Source organism: Rhinoderma darwinii, chromosome 5, assembly GCF_050947455.1.
Source record: "Rhinoderma darwinii isolate aRhiDar2 chromosome 5, aRhiDar2.hap1, whole genome shotgun sequence".
In the NCBI taxonomy this organism is placed as follows: domain Eukaryota; kingdom Metazoa; phylum Chordata; class Amphibia; order Anura; family Rhinodermatidae; genus Rhinoderma; species Rhinoderma darwinii.
In genome coordinates, this window is record NC_134691.1 from 7,986,433 (window position 1) to 8,014,281 (window position 27,849).

A 27,849-nucleotide genomic window follows, 5' to 3' on the forward strand; every position below is an offset into this window, starting at 1 on the left:
TTCAGCAGCAGTAAAGCGCTCGCCCCTTATCCTTCCGGAATCTTCCTGGCTCGCTATTGCTTTGCCATTTGGGGCATTGATCGAGGAGCCTGTGACTGATCAATAATGAAAAGCTATTATAAATCTCATGCTTTATTTAGCATCCATTGGGAGAGCCAGGAGTCTGCCCATTAAATGAGAAATATCTCACACTAACACCAGTGACTTCCTAACGAACACCGTTTGGACAGAGTGCGTGAGACGCTGCGGACCGGGGGTTGGGAGGCTATAAACATCTAAGCACAATATAGACTATATGTGTAGCGGTGCTCTAAAACTTTATATTGTTTGCATGCAGTTTTACTAGGTAGCTCCTTCGAGGGGCGAACTGACCATTTGGGCACTGCCCAACGGCCCCACCGCTCAGGACCTTGACAAAATGCTGCTTAGATGTAATTTGTTGGCATTAAATGGGTGCACTTTTTATCAGGGCAAAATATTGCACTCAGTATGGGTATTATATAGTGTGGGTACTGGTTGGCACTGTATGGCTTTGTGTGTACGTTACGGCACTGTGTAGACACTTAGTACTTTGTACTAGGGCTGGGCAATTATGACCTAAATCAAACTCGCGATTAATTGAACATGTAACTTTGATTATGATTATTGAACTAATATTTAGGACACACCCCCTTTTGCATGCCACGCCCCCTATTTGCATGCTACGCCATTGAATTAATATTTATCCCCGAGCCTACTGTATACTACTGTATATAATATACCCCCTGACACTGCCCCATAGTGCTCCACTCACAATATAATGCCGCATATCTGCCCCCACACATTATATTGCCCCTATAACTGCCTCCACAGAGTATAATGCCCCCATAACTTCCCTCCACACCGTATAATGCGCTCACAGCTGCCTCTACATAGTATAATGCCCCCATAACTGACTTCTACGCAGTATAATGCCCCTATATCTGCACCCCACACAGTATAAAGTCCCCCATGCTGTATAAGGCCCTCACAGCTGCCCCCGATAGTGCCTGATAATAATAATATACTCCCCTAACTCTGTTCCAATGATGAGTGGAGGAGATCCCTCTGCTCCTTCGGTCTGTGCAGCTCGGTGCAGTCAGGCGCGATGACGTCACTGCCTCTCGTCCTCGATACATAGTGAATGGTAGAGCAGGGACCTCACGGCTCCCTGCCCTACCATTGGATTCAACTGTATCTGCGTCTTGAGCAGATACTGTTTAAACTGGGAGAAAATAATTGATAAAACCGAAATTCGCAGGGTGACGTCAATTTAATTGCGCTGAATTTGGATTTAGATTATTTTTTGATTAATTGCCCAGCCCTACTTTGTATTTATTTGTATTTATTTTGGGCTTTATGTGAGCATTGTATGACAAGCTGGACAAAGTGTGGCACTCTGGGCAAGGAAGTATGCACTGTGTATTTGAGCAATAATTGGCACTAACTGGGCATTGTATCTATCTGTGAATTACACGTAGTAATTGGGTGCTACATGACACGGTCTGGGCACTGCAAGGCTCTCCTGGTAATGTGTGCATTTGGCTCTGTACGCCCTAATTTAACTGGGCTCTATGGCCATATATTCGTATGTGTATATAGAAGTATTGGCGTCACTAAGGATCTTATTGTGGCACTGCCGATTGACAAACTTGACAGGTATAGTTGTTTCCTACAACTAGCATCGGACCTCAGCTCCTGTGACTACTCTTGAATATTCGTCCTGTGGTGTCCTGGAGGCGGAGAAGCGTGCCGTTTAAAGGGACACGATTGATAAGTCTATTGGTGGTGGTTCAGAAATTGTGACCCCCACCGATCCGAAGAACAAGCGGTCTAGTATCTATTTTGAGTGGAGCAAATGCTCCATCTAAATGATTGGAAACCAGAGACACCGACCTGTAAAAGCAAAAGTAACACAAAAGACTCCTTTAATACATGTATAATGCCTCCATATAGAGCTGGTCCCATAATCATCTGATCGATAATGAATTCCAGAATTTATTACCCACTTTTCGTTTTTAATAAATTTTTTGTAAGTTGCGGAATTCTGTGCCACAAGTGCATAGAAAAGACTGCGGGAGAAGAATGGCGCTCCAAGGACTGTAGGTTTATATTAATTTTTAATTTATTTTTTATTATCTCGTGCTCTGCATTTCTGTTTGCAGAAGTCAGTCCAGAAACAAACATCATCTTATGCGGCTTAATTAGCCTTTAATTGCTCGTTAAACATTACGAGGACGGACGATATTTAGTTTAACATTCATCGGCTGATATCTGCACCTCGCCTGCCTTAATTGTTGCACAAATAGACCTTTACAGTTTATTACGTTGTGGTCCATTGATTTCTACAGTGTTTTTTTTTTATATAGTTTTCTTCTAGCCTTAAATAGGTTGTCCAGGATTAGAAAATAATGGCTGCATTCAATTCAGTGCCACATCTGTCCACAGGTTGTGCGTGGTATTGCAGCTCAGACCCATTCACTTCAATGGTGCTGGGCTGCAATACTAGACACAACCCATAGAAGAGTGTGGCGCTTCTTCGCGAAGAAAGCAGCCATGTTTTTCTGACATGTTGAGGGCAAGGCTTTCGACAACAATGAATGACGAGTCATGTAGTCCATTGTAATGCTCCCAAAAAGTTGCAATCAAGGGAAGGACAGGGAAGTGAACAAGGTTTGAACAGTCGCTGCAGAATTGGGTGCCAGATAGGAGGGTTGACAGGAAGAAGCACCTTCGGGTCCCATTTTTTTGTCGTATCGGTCTCCTTTCCTTTCTGTAATCTGTTATATTCCTGAAGTAAAAAAAAAGAATGAAAAAATCAAAAAGTTTTTTTTTGTTTTTTTTTATCTCAATGACTTCCAAGGTGGCACTAAAGTCTTTGAGTACCATCATCTGTTACAGTGCTCCCCAAACTGTTGCTTTCCAGCTTATGGAAATCTACAACTCCGAGCATGCCCTCACATCCTGCGGCTGTCTGGGCGTGCTGGGAGTTATAGTTTTACAACAGCAGCATAGTCACCGGTTGGAGACCACGGACCTATCATATGTGGTTCTATCTACGTTTGAGGTCAGTGTTGTGTTATATGTGGTTTCTCTTAACACTTCTTCCTCTTGCGTTTCTCCTCAGGATGGCAATTCAGGTGGATAAGTTCAACTTTGAGAGCATCTCAGAGCCTTCAGAGGACAACCTACAGTTTACCAACCAGAGGGAGGTAGAGGAGGAGAGACAACAAGCTAAGGGTTTGGAGATCAACAACAAGCTGGGCATCCACTGGAAGATCATATCCTTTCCTAGATCTGTGTTCTTGTACTAGGTTTGAGTTTGTGTCCCAGGAGCTTGACCACCGTCCTCATTACCGGTTTGATGTAGATCTGAGGCAGCTCTGTGTCTGAAGTGAATTTACTTCTCGGAGTCACACGACTACTATGTTTCCTGATGGGGAGAGTCATGGGCAACTTTCGACCATCACAAGTTTTCCGACCAGGTCAGAACCTCTGGGATTCGTCATGCAAATTGTTACCCAATATGGAAATATTGATGGTGCACGATGTTTTCACTAACTGGTGGTTTTAGAAATTGCCATGGAGCCATAGCCTTACCATCTGACCGAAACGAATCTTATCGATTTGCCATGGTTTCCATAGAATAAGTTCTAGCAACAGTTTACTAGAACCGTTCTTTTTAGAAAGCCATGACCACCATAATGACAAATCCATGGCCAAAAAATCTTTTAAGCATGGTAATGGTTTGGCCGCAACCCTATTGGTACATGTGAACATACCCTTGGGCCACATAGCCTTTTGGCCCTGGTACTACTTCTTTTAAGGCTGAGTGCTTTAGCCTCCACCTCAGATGGGCATTGAGGCTAAGGAGATATCTGTCTACCCTCATCTTAACCAGTTCAGGTCTGGGCTATTTTGATCCTTCAGGACCAGACACCGTTTAGCCCTTTTTATCACCTGTTCGTTGAACGGCTATTACTTTTTTATTTGTTGGGCTAGTGATGTGATTTTTGCGTTTTTTCCGTAGACAATGCAGGTTTCTAATTTTAAATTTGTATACACACCTTTTTGCTATTTTAGAATTTTTAGGCTTAAAGTATCAAAATAATATAAAAAAAATAAGCTTTTTTTACTTTTTAGCTATTTTTTTCTGGTAACATAGTTTTACCCTAAAATAGACCTTTTATTTGTGATCGTCATTGTCTACCGTAAATTGTTATATATTACATGTTTATTTTAGGGTAATTAGCTCAGGGCTAGCGTTACGACACTGTTTGGCGGGGGGAATGTTTTTTTGGGGGTGGGTATTTTATGTGTATTATTATAAAAAAACATTTGCACTTTGCTTTACTTTTATTTTCTTATTACTATGGTCTGTCCCTCAAAGGTCAGAAAAGACCTTTGAGGGACTTTATTATTTTTTTTCTTCTTTTAGACCATGTTTTCCCCCTGTAACTGGGGCTGCACAGCAGGGAAATCAGCCCTCTCATAGTGACTATTGTCACTAATAGGGCTGTGCTGGGTCTAGTAAGAACCAGCAGCAGCCTGCCACCAACGGCATCCCGGCGATCATGTGACCAGTCACATGATCACCGGGACCAATAGAGGCAGCGGCTCATTGAGCGCTCTGCAGAAGAGATCAGAGAAGATAGAAGCAGCGACATTCAGCTGCCCGATCGCTCGGGCAGCAAGCCAAAACCCACGCCGTAAATGGCGCAGGTTTTAAGGACCTCAACCGCAGGCTGTAAATACACAGCCAGCGGTCAGGAACAGGTTAAAAAACTGCTGTGATGCAAAAGTGTTTTGTCTTATTTCCCACGTTTTAACGGCGGTACCGATGTCGGAAACCCATCCTCTATTAATTATTAGTAATTACTAACTGCTATTAGTCCTATTATTCTGCATAATAGGATTTCTTTTCTGGTCACCATGTACAAAATATTACCTAATTGGATTGAAGAGATGATTTTGGCCATTCACACCTAGCGATTATTTCTACATCGCACCATTTTGCCTCGAGTCATAGAGAAAGGCTCTACATGCCATCCAAGCATAAGTGTTGGCGTGATACTTTCATTTCATATACAATATATCATTAAACGTTCCTGTCGTTCTCCGGTCTGCACTTTTGGTAACTCGCCCTGCGTGATGCACGCAGAGAAAAACAAATCTCATCGCATCAAATGGTCTTATTACAAAGCAACAGGCTCTGAATTGCATCGGGAGACAGAAGAGCTGAACCGGCATCCGCTCCTTAGGGTCCTCTATTCACATTGTAATCAATTAAGCTTGCTCTGCGAGTCCTCTCGGGGACGCTGGGGTCCGTGGCTCCGTCCCTCGGCGCTTCCTTTGCACAATTTAAAGTAGAAAAAAAAAACCCATCCTTTTAGTTTATGGTACGGCACAGGCAACAGCACATTTTTCTATTCCCTGTATTGTCAGCTGGGTCATTGTCGTCTACTAAAGGCGCAGTCTCATTAAAATAAATTTCTAGAAGTTTAAACGCTTGACACTGAGCAGTTGCGTTTACCTGTTCAAATACGTCTGAAGGGAAGAAACTTCTCAGGTAGCAAAACTTTTCACAGCAAAAGTAAAAGAAAAAATAGATTTTTCAATTTTTGATTTTTTTTTCTTAAAGCTTAGATATGACTTGGAATAGTTGTCTTATGAAGTCGGCAGGGTAATCAGCTGATTGCCACAGGTCAGGATTCTCTACCGCCAGAGATCAGCTGTTTTCGCCGGGGAAACCACGGCCAGCCACACATTTTCGTGCAGGGAAAATGTAGCATTACATGCGGGTCATTCAAATGACTAGCTGTCCACATAATTCAAGGACGCGCCAGGTCCGCCACAGAATAAGAGATAAGTCCCTAGCAAGGACCTCTATGTCATCCATATGCCCTAATAGGGCATAAAGATATGGGTTGTTTTGAGGAGATAACCCCTTTTAAGTTCAAATAACAAAAAGCTTTGTTAAGCAGTGATAAGACATACCTAAGATTATTCCCACAGCTCTCCCCTTCTATACTTGGTCATGCTCCACCCCAAAGAACTGTGTGTAATAATCTTTTCTTCCTCATAATGTAGCTGTCACGATCTAGGGGTATGTGGACCCACTAGGCGGCTCCACGTAGCGGAGGGGCAGCTGGCCAAGTCACAGTCAATGCAAAAGTCTATACAAAAAGTTTGTAGCACAAGGGTACCTGAGATAGTACAGACAATGGGGCTAGATGTGGCAGGTTGCGCCAGACGTGGCGAATGATACCAGGGGTGGCAGATGACACAAGACATCGCGTATAGCAGTAGGCGTAGCAGGTTGTGTTGGATGACAGCAGGCGGCACAACACGACTCCAACACTAGACAGGCTCAGAAACAAAACACAGCACGGGATACAGGTAGCAGGGCACAGGAACACTGGGAGCAGGATAACACTAAGGGTCCATTTGCGATACAGACATGGGAAGACTACAACAACGCTCAGGCAAGGAAAGAAAGGGCAGGACCCTTTTTATAGTTCAGGGTGATCTGGAGATAATTAACTACATATGCGGACATTACGGGGCAGAGCAGCCGCTTGTGCTGACGTCTCCGTGGAGGGAGACGTCGGCAGGAAGACAGAGGTCTGTGGTCTTCAGATAAGTGGAGGCTGCGTTCCGTGACTGCGGCCGTTATAGTAGCTTGAGTAAGTACCCGGTACCGGATCTGCAGGTACTGTATCCTGCTTCTACTATGCGAAGCTTCATTCTCCAATTATATAATAAACCAACCACTCAAAGCTTGTAGTCTAAGAGCTTGCACAGTGACGTTTGAGAGACCCTTTTCATGTTACATGACTTCTTGTATAGGGTTAGATACAGGCAGACAAGCAAGCTGACCCTCCCACAGGTTGAGAAAAGCAGCTTGATGCAAAGCCTAAGAAGAGCGTTGAAAAAGTATATTGGATACAGTGTTTGTGATGACATGTCTAACTGTGGAGGAACCTACAGGCAGTGATGGGAAATATTTGCATTCTTTGGAATCAGTGTTACAGTATGGTTTGTACATTGTAGCAATTTGTGACTTGGTAAAAATTCTTTTTATTTGGTAATGTGAAATGATTATAATGTTGAGTTGGTCGGTAAGACTCTTCAATGCTGTGTTAAACTCTTTATGATATAAAGTCTAAAAATGTAATCAAGAGGACAATGCAGAAGTCCCTTTTGGGTGGAAGGGGCTGCTCCCTCCATTGTATTTACGACTTTCCTGAGTGTAGTTGGGGACTGTTTATGTGATAAATTGTAGCGACAAGATGGTGGTAAAGGTCTCACAAAGAAAGACAGCCATTCGCATACGTTTGGACCTTTTAGTTGAAGATAAACAGGCGGTGATGATAGTACAAACAGCAACACTTTTTGAGGCCCCCTTGGCCGAAGAAAGTTTGTTGGTGTCTCACATGTAAAGGACCATGAAAAAATTGGTAAAACTGGGTGCAAATCACTTACACATATCGGATCTACACTGTTGTAGATACTTTTGTCCTTCAAATGTGAAAATGTTTTTGTAAGAATTTTGTTCAATTTCTTGTGACATGGATTTCTGTTGGCTCTGAGGCTTCTAAATATCAGTAGATGAAGATTCTTCATCCTTCTGCTTAGAAATGTTCTAGTGTCAGACTGAAGCATTGTCCGTAATCTACAGGAAATTGTGAGCCCAGTCTAAGGTCCTATTACACGGCCCGACGTGGGCCGTGTAAACGTGCACCAAGTAACGAGAAAGGTCATTGTTCGGGAACGAGCGTTCTTTGTTCTTCTTCTTTTCCTGATTATTACCCCGGGTAAAATGGCCCTTACTCCTTGTAGTAGATACCTAGTGACCTGTAGGGAGTAGTGACATTTTTAGGATGTGTTGGAATAACGGATTATTAATAAGGGAATATATGGCCAAGGTAATAGATCTGTCTGGTGGATTTAAATTTAGAGGGGTATTCTTAACTTAAACAAGCGTTGGGACCCGCACTTATCTACAGAATGGGGTACCCAGTCCCCCGGCTAGAGATCAGTAGCAGGAGGCAGATTCGGCGGTCAGTGCAAAGGTGGTTAAATAGGTCATCTCATCAGAGCAGGGTGCAGAAAGCCGGATCAAAGCACAGGAAATCCACAGGAATGATCAGGAAAACAGCAGGATATTCACAACCAGGGTTGATAACCAACCAATGACAAAAGGGAGCAGTTCCCCTTTAAAAATCTCTAGAAGATGACGTCACGCACTGCACCTGGGTTTCAATCCTGTGACGGGAGCCGTGCAAAGTATAAGGAGATGTGGTGTGGCCATAACAACAGGACACCCAATATCCAGGCGGGACAGTGGGTTCTCGGATCCGCCTCTTCTTATGAACCTAAATAGCAAATTTGTCTAATCCTTTATGTGTAAGAAAGATGGAAATGTATCACCTCATTACCTGACTATATGACATTCAGGGGTCTTGTAATCTGCGAGATTTGACCTCTGGCAACCATATTGGTTGTCGCCCAGCTTTTTTAGAAATAGATTAAATTATTAAAGTAAGTCGAATTTTTAACCGGGATACTTTGACCCTTCAGGACGTGACACATTTTTGCTTTTTTAGTTTAACAGCTATATTATTATTATTATATTTTCTTGAGACAATCAACGTGATATGTTGTTTTTTTACTATTACGTTTGTATTTTAAAAATAATTCATATCAGCTCAATAGCGTAACACTAAAATAAATTAGATATTTTTATTCACCATTATTTAACGTTTATTTTTATATATTACATGAACAATTCAGGGTAATTGGGTTGGTGCTAGCGGTACGGCAGCAACTGGTGAGGAGGCAATGTTTTACTTTGGTTTTTTTTCACAATTTTTTTTAATTCTCATAATCAGATTTTTATTTGCAAGTTTATAAATATAAAAAATAGAAACAAATATGCAGATATATAAAGACATTAGCAAAACATGTACAAATACGCAAAAAAAAATAATATAGTAACAAAGAGTAAGAGGTCATCGGCGTATAGAGCCAATTTATGGTGAGCCTGTCCCATCCTAATATCAGAGATATCTGGAGAATTACATATAGCTGACGCTAAATGTTCCATTGTGATGACATAGAGCAACGGGGATAGGGGACAACCCTGTCTAGTACCATTCGCTAATTGGTAAGGAGGGAGAGAGCACACCATTAACCCTACCCTAGCCGTAGGCTTCTGATAGAGAGAGTGAATCCGTTCTAGCATTATGGTGCCAATCCCCAACTGATGAAGGGCAGACCGCAATAACGTCCAATGATCAAAATCCTTTTCTGCATCTACGGACACTAAACACGTTGGGATCGACATTTTCCTTACATATGACATCAATCAGATGGTCTTATTAGTATTGTCTCGAGCCTCCCTGCGAAGGACAAATCCTGCCTGATCAGAATGTATAACCCGTGGAAGGAGAGGAGCGGACCTATTAGCAATAGCTTTTGAAAAATGTTTGACATCCACATTTATCAATGAAATTTGGCAAAAATTCGAACAAATAGAGGGATAATTTCCCGGCTTTGGGATGACAGTCATAGTTGCCATCGGAGTTTGTGGGGTGAACGGGGTCAAGGTAGAAACCAAATTAAAGACCTTGGTCATAAACGGAAGGAAAAAAGGCATTGTAGAAAGATGTTGGAAATCCATCCAGACCTGGGCTTTTACCAGCTGGAGAAGACTTAATACCTACATCTTCCGATTCAGAGAAATCCCCACTCAATGAAGAGGTCTCTGTTGCATCTAGGGTCAGTAAGGCTGTATCAGAAACATACAAATCTATTTTACGCTGAAGGTCAGAAGGCGACATGTCCACCAGGAGACCCATAAGGTTTTATAGGGAGTGATAATACTCTCTAAAGACATTCACAATCTACTCAGGTTTTTGCCCTTGTTCCCCAGATATGGATTTGATCATGGGGATAAACGATTGAGGGGCTCATGGATGCGGCGATCTAGCTAAATTTCTACCACATTTATTTGAATGTTCGTAGCAATAGCGGCGACAACGATCTCGATAAGATACGTGTGCCTGGTCGAGTAGGACCCCCAATGAGTTTCGAGCTTCCATCAACTCAACCAATGTCTGGGAGAGTTGTGTCTGCTAATGTTTCGATTCTAAGTCATGTTTTTGAGACAGTAGATGTTTAATTGCAAAGGCTTTTTCCTTTTTCAAGGAGGCTCCATGTTGTATAAAAGTGCCACGCAAAACGCTCTTTAATGCTTCCCATTGAACTGGGAGAGAAGTGTCGTCTAAAGCTCGGTGATCGAGAAAGTCAGCAATGGATTGGTTGATAGCATCCTGACAAACTCAATCCCTTAAGAGATTCGGATTCAGCCTCCAGTTCCATTTTTTCGGCATAGTGTCTGGAAGATTAAGGGATAGAAAGACAGGCGCATGATCTGCCCAGATCATTGGGCCAATCTGACATTCAGGGGTCCACGAGAGTAAATGAGGAACAAATCAATCCTACTGTACATGTCATGGACCGGAGAATACAAGGTATAGTCTCTCACCTGAGGATTAAGGATTCGCCAAACATCCGCCAACTGTAAAGAAAAGAGCTTGGATTTATGAGCACGCAATTGAGAAACAGCGACAGGGGACCTGCCCGAGGAGGAGTCCAGGACACGATCAATGGTAAAATTAAAATCCCCTGCAGTAATCAAAACGCCTTCAGCAAAACCAGACAACTCCGTTAGATAACTCCTGCACACGCGCGCCTGGTCGTGATTAGGTAAATATAAATTAGCAACAGTAAACAGCTTCCCAGTGATAGAGTTTCGGAAACAAGAAACGCCCCTGAGGATCGCAATGTGTCGCTACAATAGAGACTGGAAGGGATATATGGATAGCAATACTCACTCCTCTAGATTTTGCATCAGGGTTAGTACTACGATACCACTGTGTGAAGTATCTATGGTTCATGGCCGGAACATGATCAACCCTAAAATGGATCTCTTGTAGGAGTAGAATGTGTACATGTGGTTTGTGCATATGATACAGAACCTGAGAGCGTTTCTCTGGTGTATTAAAGCCACGTACGTTCACTGAGAAAAGTTTCAAGGACGCCATCTGGGAAGGGGGGGGGGGGGGAGTTAGAGAAAAAAGGAGAGAAACTAGAAAGGGAATGGAATCGCCACAGATGGCGTTCCAACCCCAGAACTACTAAATTCAGGGGAAAGAGAAAAAAATACATTGTGTTCAAATGGACACATCTTAATGTGGGGCCCACCGGACAATGGAAGAAGGATGATCCCAACTTACTTCCTTGTGCCCGATAGCAAAATGAAAGTAACACAAATCGCATAAAAGTCAGAGGGCGTATCAGAAGGAGGAACAAAAGGTCTCACCCCAAAGATAATTAGGGACCCCAATAATCATTAACTTACAAGGAAAATGAAATGTACTAAACAGTAAAGCATATAATAAATCCATAGCTATCATCCACTCAGATGTAGATATAATTTTGTGATGTACAAATACGCAACTCCCCTATGGGGGGAATGGCAAGGACCGACACGTTAGCATAGTAACGACAGTAAAAGCAGACTAGAAATATGCCTCATACATAATGTGTCAGGGAGAAACCAAGTATACTTGGTCGGCGCTATAAGGAGGACTAGGAATAGCCGACCGCAGGAGCCGTCACAGCAGGGACAGTAGATGGCTTTAAAAAAGGCTTAGATCATTTCCTAGAACAAAAATATATTCGCTCCTATGTGTAGAAACTTTTCCCTTCCCTTTTCCTGTCCCTTGGTTGAACTTGCTGGACATGTGTCTTTTTTCAACCAAACAAACTATGTAACTATGTAATAAACAATACCAGAATCACAATTTTTTGGGCACTTGACCTTCCAAAAAATTTAATAAAAAGAGATCAGAAAGTCGCATGTACCTAAAGATAGGTCTGATCGAAACTATAGTTCGTTACGCAAAAAAGTCCTCGCACGGATTTCTTGATGGAAAAAATAAAAAGTTCTGGCTCTTAGAATAAGGTAACACAAAAAGGAAATTATTTCTTATAAAACTTATTTTATCGTGCAAACGCAGTAAGACATAAAAAAACTATAAACATCTGGTATCGCCCCGCAGAATAAGGTGATTATGTCATTTATAGCGCACGGTGAATGCTGTAATAAAAAAAGGAGTAAAAAACAATAGTGGAATTGCTGTTAGTTAGTCACCACGCCTCTTAAAAATAGAATAAATACTCATCAAAAAGTCGCATGCACCCCATGATAACTACAATAATTTCCTCAAGGGGTCTAGTTTCCAAAATGGGGTTACTTTTAAGGGGTTTCCCCTGTACTGGTACCTCAGAAGCTCTGAAAATGTGACATGGCGCCCAGAAACCAATCCAGTGAAATCTACATGCCAAATAGCGCTCCTGCCTTTCTGAGCCCTGCCGTGTGTCCAACCAGCAGTTCATGATCACATATGGGGTATTGCCCTAATCGGGAGAAATAACTTTTCAAATGTTGGGGTGTTTTTTTTCTGTATTCCTTGCAAAATGTTGTAACTTTTATCAGAAATATATGTGATTTTCAATTTCACAGCCGAATTCCACAAAATGCAGCAAAGCAACTGTATGGTCTAAATGCCCACTATACCCCTCAATAAATTCCTTGAGGGGTGTAGTTTACCAAATGGGGTCACTTTGGGGATTTCCACTGTTTTGGCACCGCAAGACCTCTTCAAACTGGACATGGTGCCTAAAATATAATCCAACAAAAAGGAGGCCTCAAAATCCTCTAGGTGCTCCTTTGCTTCGGAGGCCGGTGCTTCAGTCCATTACCGCACTAGGGCCACATGTGGGATATTTCCAAAAAATGAAGAATCTGGGCAATAAATATTGAGTTGCGTTTCTCAGGTAAAACCTGCTGTGTTACAGAAAAAAATGGAAAAGGATTTTCTGTCAAAAAAAATTCACCTTTACTCTGCTTTAAATTCCTGTGAAACACCTAAAGGGTTAATAAACTTTCTAAAGGCTGTTTTGAATTCCTTGAGGGGCCTAGTTTCTAAAATGGGGTATTTTATGGGGGGGGGGGGGGTTAATATATAGCCCCCTCAAAGCCACTTCAGAACTAAACTGGTACCTAAAAAAAGAGGCTTTTCAAATTTTATTCAAAATATGAGAAATTGCTGTTTATGTTCGAAGCCTTGTAACGTCCTAGAAAAATAAAAGAATGTTCAAAAAATGATGCAAATATAAAGTAGACATATGGGAAATGTGAACTAGTAACTATTTTGGGTGGTATAACCATCTGTCTTACAAGCAGATGCATTTAAATTCATTAAAATTCAATTTTTTCCAAAATTTCTCTAAATTTTGCTATTTTTCACAAATAAACACTGAATATATCGACCAAATCTTACCACTAACATAAAGCCCAATGTCTCACGAGAAAACAGTCTCAGAATCGCTTGGATAGGTTTAAGCTGTCATATTTGAAAAATGGGCTCTGAGCCTTAAGGCCCAAACTAGGCTGCGTCCTTAAAGGGAACCTGTCACCAGCATTTCACCTATTAAACCAGCAATACCAGGTGGTAGTGGGTGACAAATCATTTCTATATAACCTGTAATTGTCTTCTTAGTCGGCTCAGTAGCTTTACTATTCAGTTTTTTAGTGTTCCCGCACCGTATGCTAATGAGCAGAAAAGAGTCATATCTTTGTTTGAAAAGAGTCAGATCTTTATTCCTCAAGTCTTTCCGAGTTGACCCCGCCTCCTTACTTTTGATTGACAGCTCCTCGCCTTCCCCCAGCACACAAAATCCTGCGCTCGTCCATTGATGTCCTATTCTGGTGTGTGCGCACAAAGGGACACCGGATTATTACGATAAAAGGCGCAAAATGTTTGCAGACCGTTATTTACAGTCGGAGCCAATGAACTTTTGATAGCAGCGGCCAGCGAGGGAGAAGTAAAGTTCAATAGGTGAAATGCTGGTGACAGGTTCCCTTTAAGGGGTTAAATATACCTGTTAATGTGGGTATAAGATCTTGGGATCCGGTGGCTTCTGGAATGTTCTGACTCTGATAATATTCCTCCTATTTCTGTGTTCTGCATCGTCAGCCATATCAAACCGCAATTGATCATGTGAGTAGTGCTGATCTAATAAGAGTTGCTGTGAGTCCTGTTGCTGCGGGAGCTCTCGAGTTTTAGTGCCTATAACCCCCACAACAGCCTGTAAATGAGAGATGTCTTCCTTCAGGGAACGAATCTCCATTCTGCGTACGGCCTCAAGGCGGGAAATGTAGCTCTCCATGTCTGTTTTAGTGGGGATAGTCGCCATTTGCGTTGTAAGCGCCACCAACTCTGGTCCCAACTCCGCAGCTGGGGAGAGGGCAGGAGGAGACTCACCCCGTAGAAGTAGAGGAGGAAAGTCCTGAGACAGCGTTGGTGAAATCCTCACAGCAGGATGCATATTAGCCGACAAGACACTGCGGTCCGCCATGTTGGATTGCCGGGTCTGAGAGCCAAATTTTATTATTTTATATCGGTTTTTTTAACTGTTTAATTTTCCACTGTTACAAGAGAAATCAGCCCTGTTTTAGTGACAATTATCACTGCATGGTCTGTGATGGGTGTAGATAGAGTTTGCGCACCAGGATCCCGGCGATCATTGGGATCATTCACTAATGAAGGCAATCACTGCCTCTATTCAGTACGCATCGCTCATTGAGTAACTCATATAGGACAGAAGCAGTGAAAACCACCTCTGTCTTCTCTCCTGGATGCTCGGCATTCTCTGACAGCCGGACCCCAACTTTCAGCTGGCCGGGCAATTTCAGGAACGTGACCTTAAGCAGTTCTTAGTTTTACAGATGAGGACAATGGAAGAGCTTCTATATACTGGGAGATGTTCTCGTACCTGTACGTCTAAATGTGTAGGAGGATAATGTATTTGGAGATATGGATTACTAGGCGGGGAAACTGTGATCTGGGGAAACGGCACAGGGGGTAATCTTTAACTTCTGAAGCAAAAAAACAAAACTTATTTGCAGTCCTAAAGGCCAAAAATAGCTTGGTCCTTAAGGGGTTGACATTATTCTAGAAAAAAAAACTCCACAAAAAAAATTTCCCTTCATGGCTTATTGTGTTATTTAAAATATTGAAATGGTGACTTGATATCAGGGAGTCCTCGAGAACAAAAATAAAGGAGGACCAGTGTGGAAATCCCCATTTAAATCCCGTAATGTCGTTCTCTCTGCTTGGCTGTGCGCGGCAGAGATTATCTTGAAAGCGCAGCGGCTTTTTTTCTGCAAATAATTGGTTTGGAGTCTGAAAATGTCTATTTGTAACGCAGAAAAGCAAATGCCAGTTACAGATGATATTAGCAACAGAGGAAAGCAAAGTCAAGATATTGTTACTTTATTTCTTGTGACTATCTGCTAACTTGAAGATAAGAATGGAATACGGAACAAGGGATCATCCTCTCCTCAACGTCTCCTGACTATTTCCAGCAGTTCTAATATGCCGGGGTTACTAATTTCGCTATTAGGTTTGGAGAAGTCAGCAAGTTTCAAGGCAAAATGGTCACTATCGATTCCCATCTGAAATATTTATGCCATATCCACAGGATATGCCATAATTCTCTGAGATGTAGGTCCCCACTTATGTCGAGAATGGGGGTCCCCTCACCCACTTGATGAGGCGAGCCCTGGTTGCCACATCCATGTGAAGTATAAATGGAGAGGTGGGCGCGCAGCTATCTCCATTCTGTTTAATGGGAGTTACGGAAACATTTCCATAACTCACATAGAAGTCAATAGAGGGAGCCGTGCACATGCGCCTGGACGCAGCGGCCACCACACCATCTTGTATTATATTCCAGAGCTGTACTCACTGTTCTGCTGGTGGAGTCACTGTGTACATACATTACATTACTTATTCTGTACTGATCCTGAGTTACATCCTGTATTACACTCCAGAGCTGCACTCACTATTCTGCTGGTGGAGTCACTGTGTACATACCTTACATTACTTATCCTGTACTGATCCTGAGTTACATCCTGTATTGTATTCCAGAGCTGTACTCACTATTCTGCTGGAGGAGTCACTGTGTACATACATGACATTACTTATCCTGTACTGATCCTGAGTTACATCCTGTATTATACTCCAGAGCTGCACTCACTATTCTGCTGGTGGAGTCACTGTGTACATACATTACATTACTTATCCTGTACTGATCCTGAGTTACATCCTGTATTGTATTCCAGAGCTGTACTCAGTATTCTGCTGGTGGAGTCACTGTGTACATACATTACTTATCCTGTACTGATCCTGAGTTACATCCTGTATTATACTCCAGAGCTGCACTCACTATTCTGCTGGTGGAGTCACTGTGTACATACATTACATTACTTATCCTGTACTGATCCTGAGTTACATCCTGTATTGTATTCCAGAGCTGCACTCACTATTCTGCTGGTGGAGTCACTGTGTACATATATTACATATCCAGTACTGATCCGCTGATTGGCAGCTTTGTTGCTATTCACAGTATGTTAATCAGCAGCAAGTGGGCGAGGCTCGCCGTAACTGATGAATATTGAGGACTACATAGCGTGCGCTATGGCCAACAGTGGGCAGGCGGGCGCAGTGTCAATGTTGCGTTACCTTATCAACACCATCACTTAGTAAGCTGGAGAGTTGCAGCCTGATGACATCACCAGGGGTTTAAAAGAGCAGACCACTTGCAGGTAATTACTTTATTATCTTATCGCGGATTCTCTGCCGTTTCCTCGGCTGTTTGTTCTCTGGTGTCATCCCAGTTTGTTTTTTGGATAACGCTATTTTCCTGCCGTTCTCATTCTAAATTTCCACGACCGTGTTATTTAGCTACGAATCCTGAATTACGAGTTTGTGTGGTGATCTGGTACCGTTGATTATCGGCACTTTTATGTCCTGACTTGAATGACCACGTTGCTTTGGCCAGAGGCTTTCTTGGACCTGGGGGGATCCCTGGCAGCAGAGTCCAAAGCCCCTTGTAGTGTTCTGAGGAGAAGAGCGGGGTGTTCCTGAGACTCCGCCGCCATGTGTTAGCCAGCGTCAATCTGTTTGTGGTATTGCCTGCTGCTCCGCATGCCCCTGACCTGCTGTTCAGCACGTTTACAGCCAGTCCTGGTTATCCTCTCTGCGCCATCCTGCCAAGTATCTGCATCCTGGTACGCTTTGCAAGTATTGAGCGTACACCGGGATGAGATGTATATGATCATCCATTGGTCAGAACCTTCCTGTCAATTCTTTTTGACAGTCATTTAGATGTATGGTGTTACCCATGTCTTTGAAGGAAAGATCAGACCTGTATTGTCCAAATGACGTTCCATCGCCCGCCAAGGGTACGTAAAGTCAATAATCCCTCTGTGGAGTATTCAGTAACGTACTCTCTTTGGTGTTCGAGTGGAGACATTTGCATTTAGATTGAAATGATTTTGCATTTACAGCATGGGGGGGGGGGGGGTGATCATGTTGAATGGAGATCTTCCAAGCTTAGGGTTAAGGTAGGTGAGGGGTTAATAGTGTCCCTCCATGGCAAAGCCTATCGCGTTGATTTGCTACTAAGTGATGGAGCGTGGGGCGGCCTGGAAATAACAAGACACTAGCAGAGTGAGCAGCTTCTGTAAGCCCGTTCGATGTACAAATAGTGTCAGTCATTCGTGACCTCTCCCGGAGTATACCTATCCTCACAGAAAGCTGCGAAAATGGGATTTTTTCTTTTTGCTTTTTATCAGAAAGTGATTTCCCCCAGAGAAAACATTGATTTCAGCCATCACAGGGAACTCATTAAAAGTCCTTTCTAAAATAACCTCGTTATCTCCTTTTCATACATTCTGCAATGTTAGGAACACAATGTATTGCGGCAAAGAGATTCATCCTTCGATCTATATAGAGCACAAAGCGCGAAAACACTGGCCTTAAAGGGAACAGACCCTTCTGTATTAGGGCATCGATATGATACTCTGGTTCAGGGGGGGCTCAGTGTAGGGGCTGTAAAAATAAAATGTGAACATTTGAAGACTGGGTGCGGACCCAGAAAACGAATGGATCACTGTGCAAAAATAGCATGTGGGTCCTCTTCCCTTAGTATTTCCAATCACAATTTTCATCTTCTCATAATTGAAATTAATAATAACTGTAAGATAGAATAATTTTTGCTGTTATCACTTTGGAAAATAGCCAGTTAGTCTTAATTTTCCCTGCAGTAACGTCCCTTGTGGTCTAGGGCAGTGAAGAGGTTAATGATAACATCCCTGGTGGTCTACGGTAGTAAAGGAGTTAATGATATCATTCCTGGTGGTCTAGGGCATTAAAGGGGTTAATGATCTCATTCCTGGTGGTCTAGGGCAGTAAAGGAGTTAATTATATTATTCCTGGTGGTCTAGGGCAGTAAACGGGTTAATATTCCTGGTGGTCTAGGGCTGAAGAGGCATTAATGATATAATTCCTGGTGGTCTAGGGCAGTAAATTGGTTAATGATATCTTTCCTGGGGGTCTCTAGGGCAGTAAAGGAGTTAATGATATCTTTCCTGGTGGTCTAGGGCAGTGAAGGGGTTAATGATATGATTCCTGGTGGTCTAGGGCAGTGAAGGGGTTAATTATATGATTCCTGGTGGTCTAGGGCAGTGAAGGGGTTAATGATACGATTCCTGGTGGTCTAGGGCAGTGAATGGGTTAATGATATGATTCCTGGTGGTCTAGGGCAGTGAAGGAGTTAATGATCTGATTCCTGGTGGTCTAGGGTTGTGTAATGAGTAATTTTACTCCCTGCAATGAAGGCTGCAGAACTCCTTCCTCTTGCTCCTCCATCTGTGGCTGTAGATTTCCCTGATACTCAGATCCATCATCATCATCAATCATCAATCATCAATAAGAGACGTGTGAGCAGGGTATAGGCGGGAGAAGCTGGACACTTGTTTTAAAATCCCCTTTGGCCACAATGGGCCCCTGAGCAGATGAACAGACTGCACAGACCATGTCCAGCCCTAAGTGATGGGGTCACTGTTTTGACAATGCTATAATTCTTTTTTTTGGGTACAACCCCGTTACATGTTTTGCGCCCTCTGGTGACCGTTAGAATCATTGCTCGTCCATGTATTGCCGGCTTTTCTCCAGACCGAGAGTCACCAGACACCTCTCTATTATCTGAGAACTCTTTAGACAGGACCTGCAAGGAACATTACTGGACATTGTGACTGTCCAACCTGTGTCCCATAGGCGACCTCTGGGCCCAAAATTTGGCATGTATGCCCTAACCTAGTTAGCGTATATGTACCCTCAAAAATCTTTTTACAGAATTTGGGAAGGGTAGGTTAACAAGTTTTCTGATTAATCCGTTAATTTACCCCTCTCCCCTCCAGATGTTACTTCCTCCAAATAGCTCAGCTTTATAGGAGCATCATGTGGATGGGTTTATAAAGAGGCTTTTAGGGTAAAAATACGGAGCTACATTGAAACCTCGGCCTGTCTGTAACACACACTTTACAGAAAGCTCCAATCAACAATGAAAATGAAACAATCACAAAATATTACAGTAAAGTTTCTACATTGAACACATATAAGAAATCACACAAGAACCATTAATAGCGAAAAATAGACAAAGAGCAGTATAGGGGTTAATGATATAGCTACTAACTGATTCCCGCAGGAGGAAAATTAAATAAGGGGGTGGAGTCAAACACTTTTTTGTTGGTTCTGGAAAATTGCCACAAGTTGCTACAATGTAGACGCTTTATAACACCTACTAGGATAGCTGGGCTAATACATGCATAGAGCAACTCAAATGAACCGTGTGATATACGAATATGAACATCTATATAAGAAATCACACAAGAACCATTACTAGCGAAAAAATAGACAATATTTTATTGAAAGACAAAATCATAAAAAATAAGTACACTGGCAGTAACATTACCTAAGAAAAAGGATCCCCACGTAGGTCGGGTCCCACAGCCTCTATAGTAAAGTGCTAATAGTGCATGCAGAGACCGGTACATAAGTAACACGATGAATATGGAGAGAAACCATCCAAAGCAAAGTAGTATAAAAAACCAGACAGCAAAAAGGTACAATTAAGGAGGCAAACAGACCAGAACTAGGGGGGATCAACTCCAACACGTGTTTCACACGTAGCTTCTTCCGGGGGCATAGCGTGTTGGGGTTGATCCCCCCTAGTTCTGGTCTGTTTGCCTCCTTAATTGTACCTTTTTGCTGTCTGTTTTTTTTATACTACTTTGCTTTGGAGGGTTTCTCTCCATATTCATCGTGTTACTTATGTACCGGTCTCTGCATGCACTATTAGCACTTTACTATAGAGGCTGTGGGACCCGACCTACGTGGGGATCCTTTTTCTATGGGTAATGTTACTGCCAGTGTACTTATTTTTTATGATTTTGTCTTTCAATAAAATATTGTCTATTTTTTCGCTAGTAATGGTTCTTGTGTGATTTCTTATATAGGTGTTCATATTCGTATATCACACGGTTCATTTGAGTTGCTCTATGCATGTATTAGCCCAGCTATCCTAGTAGGTGTTATAAAGCGTCTACATTGTAGCAACTTGTGGCAATTTTCCAGAACCAACAAAAAAGTGTTTGACTCCACCCCCTTATTTAATTTTCCTCCTGCGGGAATCAGTAGCTATATCATTAACCCCTATACTGCTCCAGACCACCAGGAATGATGACAACTAAGCTTCGCCCAGGGTGGTGTCTCTTTATAGTCATCATGGATCCTAAATAAAATTAAAAACTGGATATTTATACATTTCCATTCTAAAACTTTTAGACCCAATCATCATTTGTTTCATAGAAAGAAGGAAGGGACATTATGGAATGTTTGGCCTTTTCCTTAAAAGTGTTTAAAGACCTTCCATGAAACATATGTTGTTTAAAATGTATGGAAAGTTCTGCCATAGATTGGGATAGGTCTGCGTGTATTTTGGAATGGAAATGTGTAATTCATTCTACCTTTTCCACGAATTTCTGAATTTTCAAGCAATTCTTTGTCGGATTATCGGAATCGCCCAATTAAAATAATTTGTAGAGAACGACAAATCCTGTAAATATTTTCTTGCTTTCAGTAAGCGTACGCTCACCTTCATTATGCCGTTTTATTCTGTATTACAATTAGTGACATGACAAGTGACATCACTATATGATGACATCACTAGATATGACATATTCTACAAAACTTCTTACAGCCTTTTATTAGCCTCTGTGTTATGTAACAAACTAATCCACCATATTTTGTTTTTAATACTACGGCTTTACGCCACCCTCCTTTACCACACACTTCTCCGATAGTAATTTGTCTCGTGTAAACGCAATGGGTCGTGTGCTGGACATTTGCTGACTTGCAGTGATGAAGATTGTGTAATAACCTCACTGCTGCGCTCGGCATAATCTGATTGCATTAATAATGCATCACCGTTATGTTTGCAGGCAGTCTCTACTGTTACTGTCGTTTCCTTACGTGCGAGAAACAAGGATTTCTGGCGCCAAAGCACTTAAAAGGTCTAAATTTAGAGATTATGATGGAAGTGACTTTATTTTGGTGACAGGTTAACACCGGGTGCTACTATTTACAGACTTCAAGCCGTGCAGCCGCACATGTCTCGAGACCAGAGCAGTATTTTTCTATTTTAACTGGTCAGTTTGTGAAGACTTAATGGTTTTGTCCCAATTCTGATAAATATCTACATCCTTAGTGAAGTAATCATTCTCAAATTACGTTTCTCTCTTAAAATCCCTCCCAGGCCTCAGAATAAATTTTTCCCCTGGGAGGAGACTTCTCATGAGGTCATGGCCACTCCCATTTTTGGGTGATACACCCTATTATCAGTTTTCAAAGTGATTCAGCTATTGTACCCACAAAAGCACTGATACTGCCCGTTTGTACAAGAATATGTATAATACTGCCCCTATATACAAGATTATATTACTATAATACTGCCTCCTATATATAAGAATATAACTACTATAATACTGCTCCTATATACAAGAATATAACTACTATAATACTGCCCCTATATAAAAGAATATAACTACTATAATACTGCCCCTATATACAAGAATATAAATACTATAATACTGCCCCCTATATACAAGAATATAACTACTATAATACTGCCCCTATATACAAGAATATATCTATTATAATACTGCCCCCTATATACAAGAATATAACTACTATAATACTGCCCCTATATACAAGAATATAACTACTATAATACTGCCACCTATATACAAGAATATATCTATTATAATACTGCCCCCTATATACAAGAATATATCTATTATAATACTGCTCCTATATACAAGAATATAACTACTATAATACTGCTCCTATATATTAGAATATAACCACTATAATACTGCCCCTTTATACAAGACTATAACCACTATAATACTGCCCCTATATACAAGAATATAACTACTATAATACTGCCCTCTATATACAAGAATATAAGTACTATAATACTGCTCCTATATACAAGAATATAACTACTATAATCCTGCTCCTATATACAAGAATATAACTACCATAATACTGCTCCTATATACAAGAATATAACTACTATAATACTGCCACTATATACAAGAATATAACTACTATAATACTGCCCCCTATATACAAGAATATAACTACTATAATACTGCTCCTATATACAAGAATATAACTACTATAATACTGCTTCTATATACAAGAATATAACTACTATAATACTGCCCCCTATATACAAGAATATAACTACTATAATACTGCCCCTATATACACAAGAATATAACTACTATAATACTGCCCCTATATACAAGAATATAACTACTATAATACTGCCCCTATATACAAGAATATAAATACTATAATACTGCCCCCTATATACAAGAATATAACTACTATAATACTGCTCCTATATACAAGAATATAACTACTATAAAACTGTCCCCTATATACAAGAATATAACTGCTATAATACTGCTCCTGTGTACAATAATATAACTACTATAATACTGCCTCCTATATACAAGAATATAACTACTATAATACTGCCCCCTATATACAAGAATATAACTACTATAATACTGCTCCTACATACAAGAATATAACTACTATAATACTGCCACCTATATACAAGAATATAACTACTATATTACTGCTCCTATATACAAGAATATAACTACTATAATACTGCCCCTATATACAAGAATATAACTACTATAATACTGCTCCTATATACAAGAATATAACTACTATAATACTGCCCCCATATACAAGAATATAACTACTATAATACTGCCCTCGATATACAAGAATATAACTACTATAATACTGCCCCCTATATACAAGAATATAACTACTATAATACTGCCCCCTATGTACAAGAATGTAACTACTATAATACTGCCCCATATATACAAGAATATAACTACTATACTACTTCCCCATATATACAAGAATATAACTACTATAATGCTGCCCCTATATACAAGAATATAACTACTATAATACTGCCCACTATATACAAGAATATAACTACTATAATACTGTCCCCTATATACAAGAATATAACTACTATAATACTGGCCCCTATATACAAGAATATAACTACTATAATACTGCTCTCTATATACAAGAATATAACTACTATAATACTGCCCCTATATACACGAATATAACTACTATAATACTTCTCCTATATACAAGACTATAACTACTATAATACTGCTCTCTATATACAAGAATATAACTACTATAATACTTCTCCTATATACAAGACTATAACTACTATAATACTGCTCCTATATACAAGAATATAACTACTATAATACTGCCCCTATATACAAGACTATAACTACTTTAATACTACCCCCTATATACAAGAATATAACTACTATAATACTGCTCCCTATATACAAGAATATAACTACTATAATACTGCCCCTATATAGAAGAATATAACTACTAAAATACTGCCCCCTATATACAAAAATATAACTACTATAATACTGCCCCCTATATACAAGAATATAACCACTATAATACTGCCCCCTATATACAAGAATATAACTACTATAATACTGCTCCTATATACAAGAATATAGTTACTATAATACTGCCCCTATATACAAGAATATAACTACTATAATACTGCTCCCTATATACAAGAATATAACTACTATAATACTGCCCCTATATAGAAGAATATAACTACTAAAATACTGCCCCCTATATACAAAAATATAACTACTATAATACTGCCCCCTATATACAAGAATATAACCACTATAATACTGCCCCCTATATACAAGAATATAACTACTATAATACTGCTTCTATATACAAGAATATAGTTACTATAATACTGCCCCTATATACAAGAATATAACTACTATAATACTGCTCCTATATACAAGAATATAACTACTATAATACTGCCCCCTATATACAAGAATATAACCACTATAATACTGCCCCCTATGTAGAAAAATATACACTACCGTTCAAAAGTTTGGGGTCACCCATACAATTTTGTGTTTTCCATGAAAACTCTTATATTTATCAAATGAGTTGCAAAATGACTAGAAAATATAGACAAGACATTGACAAGGTTAGAAATAATGATTTTTATTTGAAATAATAATTTTCTCCTTCAAACTTTGCTTTCGTCAAAGAATGCTCCATTTGCAGCAATTCCAGCATTGCAGACCTTTGGCATTCTAGCTGTTAATTTGCTGAGGTAATCGGGAGAAAATTCACCCCATGCTTCCAGAAGCCCCTCCCACAAGTTGGATTGGCTTGATGGGCACTTCTTGCGTACCATACGGTCAAGCTGCTCCCACAACAGCTCTATGGGGTTGAGATCTGGTGACTGCGTTGGCCACTCCGTTACAGATAGAATACCAGCTGCCTGCTTCTTCCCTAAATAGTTCTTGCATCATTTGGAGGTGTGCTTTGGGTCATTGTCCTGTTGTAGGATGAAATTGGCTCCAATCAAGCGCTGTCCACAGGGTATGGCATGGCGTTAGAAAATGGATTGATAGCCTTCCTTATTCAAAATCCCTTTTACCTTGTACAAATTTCCCACTTTACCAGCACCAAAGCAACCCCAGACCATCAGATTACCTCCACCATGCTTGACAGATGGCGTCAGGCACTCTTCCAGTATCTTTACAGTTGTTCTGCGTCTCACAAATGTTCTTCTGTGTGATCCAAACACCTCAAACTTCGATTCGTCTGTCCATAACACTTTTTTCCAATCTTCCTCTGTCCAATGTCTGTGTGCTTTTGCCCATATTAATCTTTTCCTTTTATTAGCCAGTCTCAGATTTGGCTTTTTCTTTGCCACTCTGAACCTGAAGGCCAGCATCCCGGAGTCGCCTCTTCACTGTAGATGTTGACACTGGCGTTTTGCGAGTACTATTTAATGAAGCTGCCAGTTGAGGACCTGTGAGGCGTCTATTTCTCAAACTAGAGACTCTAATGTACTTGTCTTGTTGCTCAGTTGTGCAGCGGGGCCTCCCACTTCTCTTTCTACTCTGGTTAGAGCCTGTTTGTACTGTTCTCTGAAGGGAGTAGTACACACCGTTGTAGGAAATCTTCAGTTTCTTGGCAATTTCTCGCATGGAATCGCCTTCATTTCTAAGAACAAGAATAGACTGTCGAGTTTCACATGAAAGCTCTCTTTTTCTAGCCATTTTGAGAGTTTAATCGAACCCACAAATGTAATGCTCCAGATTCTCAACTAGCTCAAAGGAAGGTCAGTTTTATAGCTCCTCTAAATAGCAAAACTGTTTTACAGCGGTGCTAACATAATTGCACAAGGTTTTTCAAGTGTTTTCTAATCATCCATTAGCCTTCTAACACAGTTAGCAAACACAATGTACCATTAGAACACTGGAGTGATGGTTGCTGGAAATGGGCCTCTATACACCTATGTAGATATTGCATTAAAAACCAGACGTTTGCAGCTAGAATAGTCATTTACCACATTAACAATGTATAGAGTGTATTTCTGATTAATTTAATGTTATCTTCATTGAAAAAAACTGTTCTTGTCTTTCAAAAATAAGGAAATTTCTAAGTGACCCTAAACTTTTGAACGGTAGTGTAACTACTATAATGCTGCCCCTATATACAAGGATATCACTACTATAATACTGCCCCCTATATCCAAGAATATAACTACTAGAATACTGCCCCTATATTCAAGAATATAACTACTATACTACTGTGCCAGGGATATACAAGAATATAACTACTATAATACTACCCCTATATACGAGAGTATAACTACTATAATACTGCCCCATATATAAGAATAGAAATACTATAATACTGCCCCTATATACAAGAATATAACTACTGTAATACTGCCCTATATACAAGAATATAACTACTATAATAATGCCCCCTATATACAAGAATATAACTACTATAATACTGCCCCTATATACAAGAATATAACTACTATACTACTGCCCCTATATACAAGAATATAAATACTATAATACTGTGCCCTATGTACAACACTAACTACTATAATACTGCCCCTATATACAAGAATATAACTACTATAATGCTGCCCCCTATATACAAGAATATAACTACTATAATACTGCCCCCTATATACAAAAATTTAATTACTATAATACTGCCCCCTATATACAAGAATATAACTACTATAATACTGCCCTATATACAGAAATAGAACTACTTTAATAATGCCCCCTATATAAAACAATATAACTACTATAATACTTTCCCCTATATACAAGAATATAACTACTATTCTACTGCTCCTATATACAAGAATATAACTACTATAATACTGCTTCTATACAGAAGAATATAACTACTATAATACTGCCTCCTATATACACGAATGCAACTACTATAATACTGCCCCCTATATACAAGAATATAACTACTATAATATTGCCCATATATACAAGAATATAACTATTTATAATACTGCCCCCTATATACAAGAATATAACTACTATAATACTGCCCCCTATATACAAGAATATAACTACTATAATACTGCCCCCTATACACAAGAATATAACTACTATAATACTGCCCCTATATACAAGAATATAACTACTATATTACTGCCCCCTATGTACAAGAATATACAGTAACTACTATAAAACTGCCCCTATATACAAGAATATAACTACTATAATACTGCCCCCTATATACAAGAATATAACTACTCTAATACTGTCCCTATATACAGGAATATAACTACTATAATACTGCCCCCTATATATAAGAATATAACTACTATAATACTGCCCCTATATACAAGAATATAACTACTATAATACTGCTCCTATGTACAGGAATATAACTACTATAATACTGCCCCCTATACACAAGAATAAAACTACTATAATACTGCTCCTATATACAAGAATATAACTACTGTAATGCTGCCCTATATACAAGAATATAACTACTATTATAATGCCCCCTATATACAAGAATATAACTACTATAATACTGCCCCTATATACAAGAATATAACTACTATACTACTGCCCCTATATACAAGAATATAAATACTATAATACTGTTCCCTATGTACAACACTAACTACTATAATACTGCCCCTATATACAAGAATATAACTACTATAATGCTGCCCCCTATATACAAGAATATAACTACTATAATACTGCCCCCTATATACAAAAATTTAATTACTATAATACTGCCCCCTATATACAAGAATATAACTACTATAATACTGCCCTATATACAGGAATAGAACTACTTTAAT

At 40.1% G+C, this 27,849-nt stretch overlaps 1 protein-coding gene across 2 annotated transcripts in view; it reads left to right on the forward strand.

The window, feature by feature from the left end:
- TRAPPC9 (trafficking protein particle complex subunit 9) overlaps positions 1 to 27,849 on the forward strand; it is a 531,112-nt gene that overhangs the window by 225,102 nt on the left and 278,161 nt on the right. For both annotated transcript variants that reach the window (XM_075825698.1, XM_075825699.1), the window contains exon 20: positions 3,146 to 3,298. In XM_075825698.1, the coding sequence (XP_075681813.1) occupies positions 3,146 to 3,298 (153 nt within the window). The remainder of the gene's footprint in view (positions 1 to 3,145; positions 3,299 to 27,849) is intronic.